The sequence below is a fragment of the Taudactylus pleione genome, unplaced genomic scaffold (genome assembly GCF_031769625.1).
Source record: "Taudactylus pleione unplaced genomic scaffold, aTauple2 ptg000146l, whole genome shotgun sequence".
Classification (NCBI taxonomy): Eukaryota; Metazoa; Chordata; class Amphibia; order Anura; family Myobatrachidae; genus Taudactylus; species Taudactylus pleione.
The window spans coordinates 5,384,047-5,401,637 of NW_028284548.1; the positions used below are offsets into that span (position 1 = coordinate 5,384,047).

General features: G+C 42.0%; 1 protein-coding gene across 8 annotated transcripts in view; it reads left to right on the forward strand.

The window, feature by feature from the left end:
• Positions 1 to 17,591, forward strand: part of LHX9 (LIM homeobox 9) — a 71,500-nt gene that overhangs the window by 16,283 nt on the left and 37,626 nt on the right. For 5 of the 8 annotated variants that reach the window (XM_088474068.1, XM_088474070.1, XM_088474069.1 and 2 more), the window contains 2 exons: positions 8,837 to 9,051; positions 14,563 to 14,924. In XM_088474068.1, the coding sequence (XP_088330194.1) occupies positions 8,837 to 9,051; positions 14,563 to 14,924 (577 nt within the window). The remainder of the gene's footprint in view (positions 1 to 8,836; positions 9,052 to 14,562; positions 14,925 to 17,591) is intronic. The other 3 variants (XM_088474073.1, XM_088474071.1, XM_088474074.1) reach the window with 2 other exon arrangements.

Sequence of the window (17,591 nt, forward strand, 5' to 3'; positions counted from 1 at the left end):
CTGTGTGTAATAATGGATATATAGTAACTACCATAATTCAGTGTGCCCTATTAGTAATATACTACCCTTATTCTGTGTGTAATAATGGATATATAGTAACTACCATCATTCATTGTGCCTTATTAGTAATATACTACCCTTATTCTGTGTGTAATAATGGATATATAGTAACTACCATCATTCATTGTGCCTTATTAGTAATATACTACCCTTATTCTGTGTGTAATAATGGATATATAGTAACTACCATCATTCAGCGTGCACTATGAGTAATATACTACCCTTATTCTGTGTATAATGGATAAATGGTAACTACCATCATTCAGTGTGCCCTATTAGTAATATACTACCCTTATTCTGTGTGTAATAAGGGATATACAGTAACTACCATCATTCAGTGTGCGCTATTGGAAATATACTACCCTTATTATGTGTGTAATGGATATATGATAACTACCATCATTCAGTGTGCACTATTAGTAATATACTACCCTTGTTCTCTATGTAATGGATGTATGATAATTACCATCATTCAGTGTGCACTATTAGTTATATTCTACCCTTATTCTGTGTGTAATAATGGATATATATGATATTAACTACCATCACTCAGTGTGCACTATTAGCAATATACTATCCTTATTCTGTGTGTATTGGATATATGGTAACTACCATTATTCTGAGTACAATGTGGTAACTACTATCAATTGTCTTTGTAATGTTAGTATTGAAACTACCATATTTCCATATGTAATGTAACACCCCTGCCACACCAAACTTATAACCCGGGTTATTGTTGGGGCAACCTGGGTCTTGGTGTGAGAGTGTCAACCTGGGTTGTGTATCCCCGGAATCCGATGCTGGTCACCACCCGGATCGAACCCACCACTGACCCATGTAATGGTGCTGTGTGAACGGTGTGACCCAGGTTATCTGACCCAGACTACGCAAAAAAGAGATGATTGGAGCTTCCGGTGCACTCAGAGTTGATGTCACTTCCAAGCGTCCCGCAGATCACACATCATGGCTACCTGGAGAGGACGAAGAAGTGAGGGAGCTGTTAGTAATAAGGGGAGAGGAGATCTGCAAACAAATGACAGGCACTGTCAAAGATACGACTTCTACAGAAATATTGCACAAATCCTTTTATGACCTCATCTTTGTGAACCTGAAAAATTTCAATTTCTAATGACACACACAAGTTTTGGAAGCCTACCACGGGTTCAGTGTGAACGGGGACGACCCAGGCACAACGTGTGATGTGAAAGTGGTCTGAGCAGCTTTGACACGGGTTGGAAATGTGTTCGAAAACTTGGGTCGGACCCGTGATTTTGGTGTGAAAGGGTTATAAGTATAACTGCTATCATTATGTGTAATGTGGTAACTACTATTATTGGGGGATATCCTATTAGCCGCAATAACCCGTTTTACACGGAAAAGTTTTCAGTGGTGAAAAGTTGTCACTGAAAACGGTTATCGTTCTTTCCTATTAGGCGTAATTTTCGCGGGTGCGAATTATTGTATTGCAGTTATCACAAATTATTTTTTCAGGACCCTGGACAGGTGATAAATTGTGCAAAATCCCTATTTTCGCCTAAAATTGTCGGGACTTGGTGCAGATTCACTGGGGCACCCTCCTTAATAACTATTTAGGTAAAAAAAAAAATTTAAGAAAAAGGGGTCATTTAAAGTAGTGGGATAGGTTTATTGGGGTGTTGTATGGATGGTAGAGGTGTTTTAAACGGAATGGGATTGAAAGGCTGGCTGCTGTTTAGCCGATGGTTCAAATCCTGACAGCGGATGCTCAACAGGATCAAGATCCTGACAGGGCAGGTAAGTACCCTAACCTCCCCTGTCCCCCCCTAACCCTACCTTAGTGGTGCCTAACCCTAACCTTCCCCCTTAGTGCCTAACCCTAACCTACCCCCGGGGGTGCCTAATCCTAACCCCCCGTTACCGCTCCCTAAACCTAACCCTCCATCGGGGGTACCTAACCCTAACCTCTCCCTGGGGGTGCCTAACCCTAACTCTCCGCCCCCACCCAAACCTTACCCCGCTAGACTCCCTAATCCAAACCCTCCCCGCCGCAGCTATCACTAAGGGCTTCATTCGGGATGGCGTCCTTGGCGTTCCGGCATCGGGATTATGATAGGCGTAGGTATTTCGACGCCTATCATAAATCCCTAGCTGGCATTCCGCTGTCTGGATTGTGGCCGTTGGTCATATGACTGTATCCCGTTTTAAACATTGCAGGAGGCAGTGACAGGTGTGTTTTAACATTTTTTACAAAGTGGCCTAAAATTTCTCAAAAATATACTTATACCCATTTTAGAGTACCCAAAATTTAACTACAGCATTTCTTATGGCCAAAAAAACTTGCTGTCTGTCATTATTTCACTGTTTTAGAAAAATGCTTATAACAGCTCTTTGACGCAATTTAAGAACCACAAACCCTTTGATTATGACCACTAACAGATTTCTATACAACTACCCAATAATAGGTTCCTTTATTTTTGGGGTACAGGCTGATTTTCCCATTTTCATCTGTACTTATCGGCTGTCATCCATGCTAGAATTATCTTGCAAATTGATTATTGCCAGTTTTGTAATAGGATAGCCGGATAAATGGGAGCGCGCATAGCTGCGATAAGTGACATATTCGGGCGATACGTGCAAAAAGTTTTCAATGGCAAAAACGTTTAGTTTTGGAATCTAATTGGATATCCCCCATTGAGTGTGAAATCTGATGATAGTAACTACCATTATTCTATGTGCAGTTGGAGTGCGGCAGCTACTGACATTCTGTGGATAATGTGATAGCCATATCATGTGTCTAATGCAGTGGTTCCCAAACATTCTTGAATCATGGCAGCCTAGAGTATCGGAATGTATTTCACAGCGCCCCTAAGCCAAACGTTTTATTGAGAAATTCAGAAAAAAATGATTAAATAACTTGTCATCCTAAGCCTCAGTTGTGTGATGGTGGGAAGGGATGCACTTCTATTTGACCACATATATTATATTTTTGCCTCTTACATTGACCATAAATAATTTTATTTGGTGCTGGACCACCAACCTGAGGCATCCCTGCAAGTATCCCAAGGCACCCAGTTGGGAAACACTGGTGTAATGTGAGCATGTCTTACTTTGATGATTTTCCTGAGTGCAATGTCAGAATAATAATACATCCTAATTCTCTGTATAATGCAGATATTGTAGCTAACATTATAATGTGTTTAAACTAAGTCAATATGGTAAATAGCTTCCTTTGTGGTGTAATGCTAGTGAAACAACCCCTATAGGAGCTGATGCAGAGTTGACATCACATCTATTACTGGCAATGCAGTGTCATAAGCTGTTGATCGCATTTACACTTACGACGCAAGAGGCGGAACCGGGATATAATGGGGTGTCTTACATACGCAGAGCGTAGTGAGGGCATATTCACACAAGTGTGGGCTATGCGGACCTGGGCGTAAGCGAAAATACAGCTTTTTGGAGGCGCCTCTTTTGCACCTAGTATAGGGCTGCTGCACGTGCTTTGTGCACACTAATAATGATGAGCAGTAGTAAATTGGCAGATACAATAAACACAGGGATGGACTGGGGCTGGCAGTCCCCCTTGTGCACACGCCCTAGGCGCGCTTGCTCGCAAAATGGGCATGGTTAAGTTTCACGGGGGCATGCCGTGAGTCATGGGGGCCTGGCCTTGCGACATGCCCCTTTCTCTTAGTATTCCAGCCGAGCAGAGCCGCGGGAGGTGGTGCTGCTCGGCAAGGATTACTGGCCCATCATGTGTGCCACGTGCTACACTGCCGCCACCCCTTCCCTCCTCCTGAGCTCATTCCATGAACTCCGCGTGGGTGGGAGGAGGGCGGAGACACCTCTGGAGTCAAGAAGGTGAATTCCGTCCTGTGCAGCAGAAGCCGCACTCCTCAAGCCGGTCCTGAGGCCATCGGCTCTTCTGGCTCATAAAGAGATGGGTGCATCCTGAGATGCTTAAAGCTCTGCATATGAGCAAATATACTTATTTTTGACTGGATAATCTCAGTGGCTTCACAAGGGTGGTGAGTGGGGTGCAGGCCGCACCCGGGTGTCACACGCCGAGGGGTGACACCGAAGTACCAACTACCCCTCAGTGACAGGAGCTGGGTGCTGCACTGTAGCATTACATGCAGCACTCGGCTCCTGACACAGTGAAGGAGCCGGCACTGCAAATACACTGGTCCCTGGGGGGCTGTCCGCACCTCCGGGACCCCTCCGGAGAGACTAAAATGGGGGTTTCGGCCCACGTGGCCACACCCCTACCTGTGAAGCCACGCCCTACCCATGAAGCCACCCCCCATTTTACCAGCGAGTAGATTTGCTGCGTGCATTATTTTACTGACCGCATCTGGTGTCACCCAGTGGAAGTAATCCACTGTGTAATCTCTATGGGCCTGAATCAGAGGTGGACGAAGACGCAATTCCACTACGTCTTTTGTTTAGTAACTCATCTGCTAATTTATGCTGGTTTGAAATGCTTCCCTGGTGTACATCCATGTATATGAATGCGCAAGGAGTGAGACACACACTTTCAGCATCTGTAAATGTTGTAATACTGCCTGGTATGTCTTTACAATCCACCATAAGTCGCACCATCAAACTTGAACCATCTGTTTGGCAGGTGTAGATTTTCCCTCTGTGTATGGCCTCCAATCAGTGCCGGTGCTAGGATGTTTGGCACCCCCATGCATACTATTAATATGTGCCCTCCCTCCCATTTGTTATAAAAGGACTGCAAAAAAGAGAGTGGTTTCACAAGGTAGGGACAGGGCCACACAGCAGTACCCCCAATTCAAATTACACCACACAGTAGCGCAATCTTATTCACATTACACCACACATAGTGCCTCTGATTCACATTACACTACATAGTAGTGTCCCTTATTCATGTGATGACACACACTAGTGCCCCTTATTTACATTATGCCACACAGTAGTATACCTTATTCACATTATGCCACACAGTAGTGCCCCTTATACACATAATGCCACACAGTAGTAGTGCCCCTTATACACATAATGCCACAGTAGTAGTGCCCCTTATACACATAATGCCCACAGTAGAAGTGCCCCTTATACAAATAATGCCCACAGTAGTGCCCCTTATACACATAAAGTCCACAGTGGTGTCTTTTATACACATAATGCCACACAGTAGTGCCCCTTATACACAATGCCCACAGTAGAAGTGCCCCTTATACAAATAATGCCCACAGTAGTAGTGCCCCTTATACAAAATGCCCACAATAATATAGCCCTTTACAGATAATGCCCACAGTAGTAGTGCTCCTTATATACATAATGCACACAGTAATAGTGCCCCTTAGACATAATGCCCACAGTAATATTGCCCCTTACACATAATATCCACAATAATAGCATCCCTTACACATAATAGCCACAGTAGTAGTGCCCTTTACACATAATGCCCACAGTAGTAGTGCCCCTTGCACATAATGGCACACAGACACACAGCACTGTACTTACCTGAAGCCCGGCTCCTGCACCCACCGCCATACAACAGCTCCTTGCACTCGACACTATGGGAGAGACATCACGACTTCTCTCCCAACCCACACTTCAGGTGCCGAAAGGCAGAGCTCATGAGTGAGTTTGAGCCTCTGCCTGCTGGGAGGGCCCGATGGTATCAAAATCTCAGTAGGAGTCCTGCCAACTACATTGTTCAACTACAATGACTTTGCGTATGTCCAGTAATTGATTAAAACGATCTTGGACCATAATAAATGACTCCTCTCATGCACTTCATTTAATATTGTGATGCACCATATCCCACTCGTACATGTGACTTATTGCCTGGATCACTTATCAAAAATAATGTGAAAACTGATATTATTTTAGTATTACTTACATACCGTATATCAAAAGGCTTCTGGAGAAATTTTCATTAAAAAAAAATTATATTTTGCATTCTTTTAGTGAGCAGATCGCATTTCCCATACCTGTAATGGGAAATGTAATCTGTTTCAGATTTACTAAAAGAAATTGTAAAAAAAATACTGGGAAGGATCCCTGGAATAATAATGCTATTTGGAGTTAAGCAGGGTTCCCCCTGTTTCACCTACTCTAGCTCAGCCTTCTGTGCCTGCTGGCAGGGAGAGCAGAGTCTGATAGACCACAGGCTGATCACAGTTTAAAAAAAAAAGAAAAGCCACACTTACCTTTGTTAGGTGATTGGTGAACTGGTGAGTTCATCGGTGACCCGATCATCTGATCGCTCTTTTTATATTGTGCACATATTGTGTTTATTAGGCTAATGCAGTGGTTCTCAAACTCGGTCCTCAGGACCCCACACAGGTCACGTCTTCCAGGTCACCCAGCAGGTGCACAGGTGTACTCATTACTGACTGACACAGTTACAAGATCCACAGGTGGAACTAATTATTTCACTTGTGATTCTGTAAGGATACATGGAAAACATGCACTGTTTGGGGTCCTGAGGACTGAGTTTGAGAACCTGTGGGCTAATGTATAAACTGTGTTTTTAATTGAGTTTATCAATTGTGGCTATTTGAGGCCTTTTAAAGAACTCCTAATTGATGGTTGGTATTATAAAATACTAAATTCTATACGGTGCTACACTCCTTCTTTCTGTCTTACCAGTTTTGTGGGGAGCAGTACCCACAGTGAGAGCTGTCGTTTGGAATTTGGGGTGCGTACAGCCATACATTAGCGCCAGCGCCATATCAGGACGGCAGTGCGCCCTGTGCAGTTACCTTTCCATCCAGGGGGTGGAGGGAGGGCGGGACCTTTCACCGGCGTTCTTGGTGTGCCGCGCACCACTGCAGGTGACCCTGGAGGCTGCCGTCCTGTGCGGAGGCACCGGCCGCACCACCCTCCCTACGGCCCTAATTAGCGCACCTATAATTGTTTTGTTTACTTAAGCTGGGTACACACTATACGATATACTGTGCAATCTCGGTACTTACCACCAATCTGCATGACTACACACTTTGTTCATTGTATCGTCCCATCTGGTGTGCTGTAAATCAGTTGCACATTGTGTAGTGTGTACGCACAACCTCACGACAACACAATACTGGTACAATCTTTCCTCTGTTTGCCATTGATCTACATGATGATTGCATAGGAGTAAATTCAATTAGCCACAAAGGATGCGAGTTGCCGTTGCCACTGTGCTAAAACACCGGCAACAGCATCGCACCCCTCACTTCCCACTCCCAGCCTGAATTTGCTCGTTTTTGCCTACAGCCCCATGTTGCGAGCAGTTTTGAGTGAATTCAGGCTGCTATAAAGCTGACTCGCGCTGCTATGGGACTTGCTGCTAATTGGATTGACCCCATAGTGTGTACAGGAAAACTGATTAAGTGGATATAATCCCCCGACATGATATATCGTGCCCTCGGTCAGACGATTGCATATTGTGTACGCTCGATGTGGTGTGTTCTGGGATTGGTGAAATTGGAATGACCGTCGCTCCATTTATTACATCATTCAAGGGTGTACTTAGCTAAAGTTTAGCCTTTATGAAATAATTTACTCACAGAGAGGTTACATAGGGACATCCGTTTCTGTTACTAGATTTGGCACTTTATGTGTGTAAAAACTTAGTTATACATTGGGCAAAGTGTGCACAGATGTGCGCAAGCCATGTACAAAATGTAACCCATTAAAATGACAAGACCTAATCTCCACCAGTTTGGAGGTGGCTCAAACATTAAGGGCCTGATTCAGAGTTGGGAATAGATCTCTCTCTCAACTGATCTTCTTGGTGAAACCATGCTGCACTGCAGGTGGGGCAGATTTACAATGTGCAGAGAGATTTACATTTGGGAGGGAGGTGTCCAAACTGACATCTAAATTGTAGAGTTATAATAAAGCTGTGCAGTATTTGTGGGCTACCAGAGCAGCCAGTATTTACCCAACATGTAAAAAAAATTTATGTATTCACACCCCTTGCATTGCAATTAGGTTTGTTCATGGTTCACAGATGAAAGAGATATCTCACTCTATTCCCAAGTCTGAATCAGGCCCTAAATTCTGTCTGGACTGGAGTAGAATTGGCTGTGTCCCCTTGAATGGCACAAGGAGCACCCGTAAACACCCTTACCTCATGTAAATAATTGCGCTGTGCAAAATGAAATCTAAAAATTTGCAAGGCTCCGCAGAACACATTCCATACTTGCAAACATTGTAATTATCCCTGCTGACAGATCCCATTTGGGAGGTGTGGGTGTCGTACTGCTTTAAATTGCACCATTATGGCTGAGATAAGTGCCACAATTTATGCAATTAAGCCTCTGGACGCAAGACCACAATTACACAAATCACCCCAAATTGCATAATGTACTACCCACATCAATGGGAAGTGGCTGGGATCCGGCAAGCTGTTGTACTCTCCTGGGAGTCCTTGAGGGCTCTTTGATATTTGGGAGTCTCCCAGACATCCCGAGAGTATCCACGTGTGTCTCCTTCCATCTGAATCACTCTATCGGCTGATCCCAACATATGCTCCTCTGCAAACACCACAATCTTGTTCTGTAAAGGAAGTACACCTGCACAAATAGGAGGCACACTGCAGCACCATACAGGAATTTATGCTACATCTCTTTGTGCCGCTTAAATGTGGATGATTCTGTGAGTATTGTTAGTAATGTAAATAGTCCATGCTCTGAATACAAATGCAGCGTAACTGTGTATTTGTAATTTGTATATAACTACTGTCTTGTTTGACATGACTGTGAGAGTTGCTGTTCTCCTTGGCACAATATCTGCATAGTAACTGCTTCTGTTGCTGTCATCTTGACCACAGAGAATGCCACCACTCAGTCCGGAGAAGCCAGCTCTGTGTGCCGGATGTGGAGGGAAGATCTCTGACAGATATTACCTCTTGGCTGTGGACAAGCAGTGGCATCTCCGCTGTCTGAAATGCTGTGAATGTAAACTGGCCTTGGAATCAGAACTGACTTGTTTTGCAAAAGATGGAAGCATATACTGTAAAGAGGATTATTACAGGTACAGCACTGTGTAAGCCATCTTAATACCAAGTCAGATAATAACTAGTATATGGTAATAACCTGTCATCATGTGTAACCAGGGCTGTATTTACCATTCCATATTGTCCTATGCACCATAATTAATTATGTCCTGTACAATCTGCCATATTACTAGAGTGTATTCTATACAAACAATAAATATAAATGCATTAATTCTATATCCTGAACATATAAAAGGTGGTGCCCATCTCCTATCTGTCACAATGTCCCAAACTTATTATAAATGTTTTATCTACAGTATTATAGTACATTATTGTAGTCAGTTTTCTGGAATAGTTGTGTTTCACCAAACCATTTCCCATACAAACCTGATTTATCTGACAGTATGTACTCAAGAAACAGGTTCCACTTACAGCAAAGTATTATTATTATTTTAAAAAGTGATTATTAACTGAATCAGTGAAGGGAAAACAAACCATAATGGGCCTGATGCAACTCTGTCTTTTTCGCAGCGTGACTGCGTCTTTATGCTAGTACAGCAGACGAAGGGACTCGTACAGAGACAGTCATCAGCTGCGACACTAATCCGCCGCTTTGCGCTCTAAGATGCACCATCGGCCACACATCGGTCACACCATCGAACATTGCACCAGTCCTATGGAGGCGCAGAATCTCATGGCCACCGAAATCAGTGCAACTGCGGCAAAAACCACAGACGCTGACCGAGACACACCTGCGTCTGGCTAGCCACCCCCCAGTTACCACCCAGAAACGCCCAGTGAAATTGCCTCCCTCTGCAACCAAATTCGTCTGTGGCTTTCGGTGGTAACCATCGGGTCGAATTTCCGAGTGCAACTCGGAAATATGCGCAGACTGAAAACATTGTCCGCTTGTGTCCGACAATGACGCTGCATCCACATCAGAATAAGGCCCAATATGAGATGCATGTGCTATAAGTAACTTAGTAGATTCATTTTGTCAATTAGTATGAGGTAGCTGCATCTGTCCCCATTAAAATGCAATAAAGTGGTCAATGGCGGTTATTTGCTAACAAATGCTAAGGGGCATATTTATTAAAGAAAATCTGCAGGGACTGCAACAGATATCTGCTGTGGTCTCTCCATTTCCGTCTACAAAGTAGCCACCACAGTTATCTATGGGGGCTGCTATGCTGTCGGATTTAGCAAGCTCCGGGTCCCTGTTCATCAGTCACCAATGACAAGTGCACCGGCTGATGGCTGCGTATGCTCATTAGCTGAGGAGGACCCGAACTAGGAAGCAGAGTGATAGCATAAGCTGTGGTGATAGCTTATGCTATCACCCTGCTTCCTTGTTCCTGCTTCCTATCACCATGCTGTCCCAGCTCTTCGCCAAGACCGGCTCTTATCGGAGCCCATCTCCTGGCGAGAGAACCATGATACATTTACATGAGCATTTTCACATTGCAAATTAAGGCAGAAAATGATTTATCACATCCGCATTATAAATTAGGAAGTGCTGTAACTCACTGTAACCAATCAGATGTTTGCTATTTGCAATGGGTTGATAAAATCAGTTTGCAGTATTGAACTTCTTTAGCAAAAAAAATGCACTACCCCGCCCCCCCCACGCACACCAATCAGAAAGTGTTTCCTTACCGCCACACTACAATGTTTTGCTCCTGCACATAGGATTAATTGTATACACAATCAATGAGAAATGATGTCCAGTGCTGCTTAAAACGGAAGCACTTACTCCAAGTCAGACAATATGATTTGTAGCCCTCTCCAGAGCAGAGCCCTACAGCTCTATAACTCATCCACATAATTAGCCAGAGTGCTTTATACTAAATTGTCCAGAAACAAAAGAAGAGTTTTCATTGGCAACAGAGCTTTTTTTACTTTGCCCCATACAGGAAAGGGTTACTGACAGTGATAACACTGGCATTGCTGACCATAACATTTGCTGGCTTTTGCTTTCAATGGTTTCTCCATTTTGCAAGGGAAACGGGCAGTTTAAAAGAGGAATGAGCCCGTGTGCAGACTCTGATCGGGCCCCCTCCTCTCTGGCAGCACAGTAGACTCTGGCTTTATGCCAGAGTCTACTGCACATGGACAGGTCTCTGGGAGCATGGTGCTCATGCCATTTTCCTGGTGACTTCTCTACGGCACATGCGCAAATCTCCACGAAAGTGCCCCCAGCGCCATTTTCCTAGTGATTTCTGCTTCTTTGCAGCGCTGCCCATCGCTGGACTACAGAGAGGGAAGTATAATTATGGCTGCAGGGTGTGTGACCCCTAGACCCAGAGTCCTGTATGCACTGCATACCCTGCACCCATTCTAGACATGTCAGTGATGGGTAGGCCTATTTATCAAATACATCTGCAGATACTGGCACATATCTGCAGATACTGAGTTTTGCTGAATATTATTCAACTGCCCCCAATTTTTTGGTTGTTTTTGGCAATAAGTGATTTTTGTAATAGTATGTAAATATCCTACATGTCTCCGGAGTAAGTTTTTTTTTTATAGTTTATTTATTCCTTGTCAGCTTTTATAGTCTAAAGCAGTGTTGGCTAACCTTGACACTCCAGCTGTTGTGGAACTATATATCCCAGCATGCCCTGCCACAGTTTTAGCATGCCCTAATAGCAAAACTGTAGCAGTGCATGCTGGGTTATGTAGTTCCATAACAGCTGGAGTGTCAAGGTTAGCCAACACTGGTCTAAAGCAAAGCTGACTAAGGCCCGTATTCAGTTAGAGGTGAAAAGCCGCTTTTTTGCCTATGCACAGTATTCGACACTTTCCGCAGTATCGCCCTATTGAATTCCAGGACCTTTTCTCCTGGGCGAATAGTCCATAGGCAAAAACAGGCGAAAGAGTTTCTCCAGCCAATCCATCTAGGCAGGAGAAAAGAAGTGCAAAATCTTTATTTAGGCTAAAAATGTGGGCACTTGGTTCAGAACCCTTTGGGTACCCCCCCCTAATGACTAGGCACAAAAAAAAATTAATACCTACTAGAAAAGACATGGCGTGTTTGGGGTAAAAATTTAAAAAGTGTTTGAAAATGGGTTTTAAGTATTGGGTTGGGTATTTTGGGGTGCTGTATGGATGGGACAGGTGTTGTTAGGATTGCAGGGGGCTGCAGCAGCTGTTTTCTATAAAGTTTTTTAAAATGCACTTTATTAACTCCAGAATATAGTAGTACCCATTTATGTACCCCCAAATTAACTACAGCAGTTCTTTTTCACCAAAGGAATTGCTTTATATAATTTTTTCACACTAATGCAAAAGTGCATATAACAGCCACTGAATCCATTTAGGAACCCAAAATACTTTTATTACAGCAATTAATATACTTCTATATTGATTACCAGGGTCACTTATACTTTTTTGGGGGTACAGACTGATTTCCCCCCCAAAAAAAGTCCTTTTCCATAGTATCGCTATTCGCGGCACTAGCACGTCCGCATTTTCGCATGTTTTGCAATTGAATAGGGCAGAAAGCGGGAGCGCGCAATGTGAAAGAACGCGATAACTTTACCTCAAAACATGCGAATGCAGCGAAAACATTGCGCTTATCATCGATCTCGGCTTTTTGGCCGCTAATTGAATATGGGCCTAAGTTTTACTTGGAGGCGCTGTCAGATTTCAGCTATATTTACATGCTTATGACCTAAATCACCGTTTCTCAAAATGTAGTAATGTATGTGCATTACCAGGAGTAGCCGAGACAAGGGGGGATCACAAACCCGAAAATATATCATCTCAGATATGAGCCATGGAGATAAAAACCATTGTACAGAACTAAGCTGAATTCTGACTGGAGCTCTGTTAAAGTAATACCTCCCTAATTCATTATAGACAACTGAAGCTGCAGCTGAAACATTTTTGGGCAGTGCCCTGATGGGATCTCATAAAGGTAAAAAACCATTAAAAGAATACAGTCAGTTACTGTGATATCAGTGGTACTGCCACCATGTCTGCACAGCAACTCTACAAAGCTGTCACTCCGCTTGCTTACAAAAGCCCCTCTCTCATACATGGCAGAGGAACAAATACAGCATGGTGGATATATTTATGTAATTATAAACAAGACAGTCATTTTATGTATAACATTCAGCACCGCAATACACAGTCAATGCTATATATTAATGAATAGTGACCTTACATGTTATTTACTTGTATCTACCGAATTGCACAAGTCTACTAAATATGTCAGGGCTTCTCTATATAAAAATAAATGAAATTGCCAGAATCCAATTACGTAATATTAATGTAAAATTAATATCGCACAACTGAGAATATTAAGATTTTCAGGGAAGTGAGGAGCCAGACAATAACAAAAGGCAATGTGTACGCCACTGATGCTAGATGGATAGTTCTTATCTAGATCAAATTAGGTTTAAATGTACCAAGGCCCTCCCTGTAGCATCTCCTTTAATCCCTGCCAATGTCCCCACTGCTCCCCAGGCCCCCTTCCTGACTGCTTTATAATATGGATATGCATATATAGCTAATGCTGTTAGCAGTCAGTGTTTTTGTACAAAGTCATTTCAGTGTTATCTTTGGTGAATGGGATGCACAGGCATCAATGGTTAGGATGCCCTCTCTGAAGATGCTGAGCACATGCTAATACCTATGGGATTGCGTTTGAGGAATCTGACAGATACAGTATATATATACCTGTACATGGCATTGCACTCCCCACTCTTGCTGCTTCTTAGCTTAGCAGACTTGGGGTGGGCAGTATCTGCTATTCAGTGTAGCGCTTGACTGTAACATCATAACCAAGTGCCACACTCTCAGCATAGTTCTGACAGCTTCACATGTAACAATCTGCAAACAAAAGGCATTTATCCATGGCACTGTCCAAGTGCTGTGACAACATTGTTAAAAACTAAAATCATAAATAGAATGATAATAATATATACAATAATAGTATAATTATATTCCAACCAATGATGGCCTTACCACTGGGCCTTGTCATAAATAATATCAAAAATAATAAATAATAATACTTAATACAGACATTAAACACTAAACCTACCCAACATGACCTGATCACTGTTACAGACATGACAACAAATATACCCAAAATGACATAACCACCAGGTCATAATACTTTTCTGTTTAGTTGAAAATACTGTTACAGTATTTGACATATTGTATCATATATAGCATACAGATACTAAAATTCAAATTAGCAACTAAAACGTGTTTAATAACACTGGATTTATTGGACTTTAATATAAAACCCTGAAACTTTGGAATAAATACAAATTCAGATACATATCTTTACATAAGTTATCCTTTGAAATCATGGAGAGTTTTCAATGTGATTACGTATAATTTGTAGAACGGTATTTTATGGTATAGAATGCATACTGATAGCTGCAACTAATTTATAGAGTAACTGTCAAATATAATGTTATATATTCAGGGCACATAATGGGGTAGGGTCTTTTAGGAGGTGCTGTGTTTCTGCATGGTTTGTACTGGGGTCACATTTATGTATTTAATGTAAACTCCCCTCAGTGAATGAATGTTCTGCTTGTCTCCAGAAGGTTTTCGGTGCAGAGGTGTGCTAGATGCCACCTTGGCATATCAGCTTCAGAAATGGTCATGAGAGCAAGAGAGTCGGTTTATCATCTAAGCTGCTTCACGTGCACCACATGCAACAAGACCCTGAGTACAGGAGACCATTTTGGCATGAAGGAGAACCTAGTGTACTGCCGGGCTCACTTTGAGATCTTGGTCCAGGGAGATTTCCACTCACAGCTCAACTACACTGAGCTCTCAGCCAAAGGTGGAGGGCTGTCTACACTTCCCTACTTCACCAATGGGACAGGTACAGTGCAGAAGGGGAGGCCCAGGAAGAGGAAGAGTCCAGCCATGGGAGTAGACATCATCAACTATACTTCAGGTGGGAAAACTCTAATTCTGTTTCTGTCCTGTCTGACATAAATCAGCTTATTTTTTGATTTATGAATTGTGTATTGTAATGTTATAGTGGAACCTACTCAGTAAAAATGTTTGTCGAAGAGGCATATGAAGCATACTCTGCTGCATTTACTTGTCACCTCTGTTAATTAAGCAATGAAAAACTTGCTCTCCAAATATTTCCATATATCTGTGAAAGTCTATTTAACGTAGATCAACGTATGGCACGCCAGCTGCTGTGGAACTACACAAGCCAGCTGTGTTGCTGTTAGGGCATGCTAAAACTGTGGCAGGGCATGCTGGGATGTTTAATTCCCCAGCAGCTAGAGTGCCACACTTTGCCTACCCCTGCTTTAGAAGGAACATTCCCACCCAACGCTTTCTGTTCAACCCTTTCATGACCATTGTTATATTAGACATACATGGTTCTAATAACCAGGGCAATTTTGGGGGTTTTGCGATGTGCCAACTTTTTCACTTATATACCACAAAATTAAATTTTATATTGTTTTTATTGTACACAAACCTGATAGGACTTTCTTTTAGTTACACCATACAACATTTCGGGATGGATTTACTAAGTGTCTACTTTTTCAAGCCATTGCTTCTGTGCGGGTTTGACCTTGAAATTTAAAGCGGCACTAATATTTTGTGCAGTGTAGAACAAATGAGTTGTGCTCTGCACAACATATAGCCCTTGGGGAATAAAAAACATGTGAAAAGAATGGTAATATTGAATGAATTAATTTATTTGTACACGTGTGAACGTATATTAAATATTAAAAAACATATTAAAAAACATATATATATCTTCCAAAAATCGTGAATGGCCTAATACCGGTATACAACATAATGAAATATGACAATACAAGCGGACACAAGACAGTGTGTGTGTGAATAACCCAATTCAATTCCTTTATCTTCAGTGCGTCTCTGACAGCACTTATAGGTATATACCTCAACGCTGAGGTCAAGTTGGGTAGGTTTAGTGTTTGTATACCGGTATTAGGCCATGCACGATTTTTGGAAGATATATATATGTTTTTTAATATGTTTTTAACACCTAATATACGTTCACACGTGTACAAATAAATTAATTAATTCAATATTACCATTCTTTTCATGTGTTATTTATTCCCCAATGGCTATATGTTGCATAGAGCACAACTCATTTGTTCTATTTGTATCTATCTTGCAAGGTTAGTAGTGACCTTGCAGTGCTCATAGCAGTAACATAATTACAGCCTTGATTTGAGGTCTAGCGCAGTTCCACTCCTATCTTTCTTCACATTTAGTGGAGTGTGTTTTGTACTTATTATTAGTATCGCTTTAAATTTCAAGGTCAAACCTGCCAAGAAGTGAATAAAGCCACATCTTAGTATCTAGCTCTCTATGTTATGGGAATTATATTGGGGGAAAAGGGCAAAATCAACTTAAATATGGGTCTTTTCCAGATGTCATGATTTACTTTCATACAAATGTTGCAGTCCCATTAATTTACCCCAAAAATTGCTGGCTAGCTTTTTCTGGGATACTATCTTTGTATATAATTTTGCAGGGGCTAGAAAAAGTAAAATATGTTTTATTAGTTTTAAATATCAATTTTTATTAACATTTCGTCTTTATGTTAATTTTTTATTAACAAGATTAGACTGCACCAATACTGTAGACCAAAAGTGCCAGCTCTAGTGGTGCTGTAGGTAACTGAGTACCCCCAATATGCATGTTACCACTAACCATATTTATGCATGCCATTTTGTAGTTACATGGGCGTGGTACCATCATTTTAATAAGTTGGCTCCTGTTCTGTAAATAGGATGTAAAATGGGTCAGTTAGTATCAAACAAGGCAGTTTCAGGAATATTTAATGCAGAAATAGAGATATGAAATACATCAAATGAGCATTTTGTTAGACGCACAGTGCATTACACTGCCAAAAACTGCAGAGGCAATCATTTTCAAAAAATAAGCATAGCCAGACTGAGTAGTATCAGCCTTTATGTGCCTTTCATCTGTGATGGGCTGTAGAGAAAAAAATGTTTGAATACATATATCTACAGTATATGCTACAGATTTAAATTATTTATTACCCTTGCAGCTAAGTAAACTCTGTAAATGACCTGTAAATCCTTTTCACTTTGAAAAAGACAACCATAAACAATGAAGGGTGATGATGACAGGGTTGTAGGGTCAATACATCTGCAATCAATTGGGGCAATTTCCCATTCTGTAGATGACTGGGTCGGGAGAATGAGAAAATTCAACATGTTGGGCAATTTCGATTTGCCAATTCCGTTCCAAAAATGATCAGAATCAATGAATCTGGGAAGTTTAACATGTTATATTTTCCCAAAGCCCTGAGAAATCGCTTGAGATCGGCACATCGGGAAATCAGGGAGTTGCCTGGCAGATATATGCACCGTATTAGAAAAGGCTGGCTAATGCTACTAATGACTATGGGGCATATTTATGAAGATTTGTGGCCAATCTCCGTATCGTATCGCAGCAATAAGGATTCTTTTTTAGGTGGAATGTACCTTTCTTAAATGCCAGGAGCCCCTCCTGGCAATCGGTAAGGAGTAAAGTGATCGCATTCGTGATCATAGCCCATAATAATGGTTAACGCCATTTGAAGATGTCATTTGCTAAG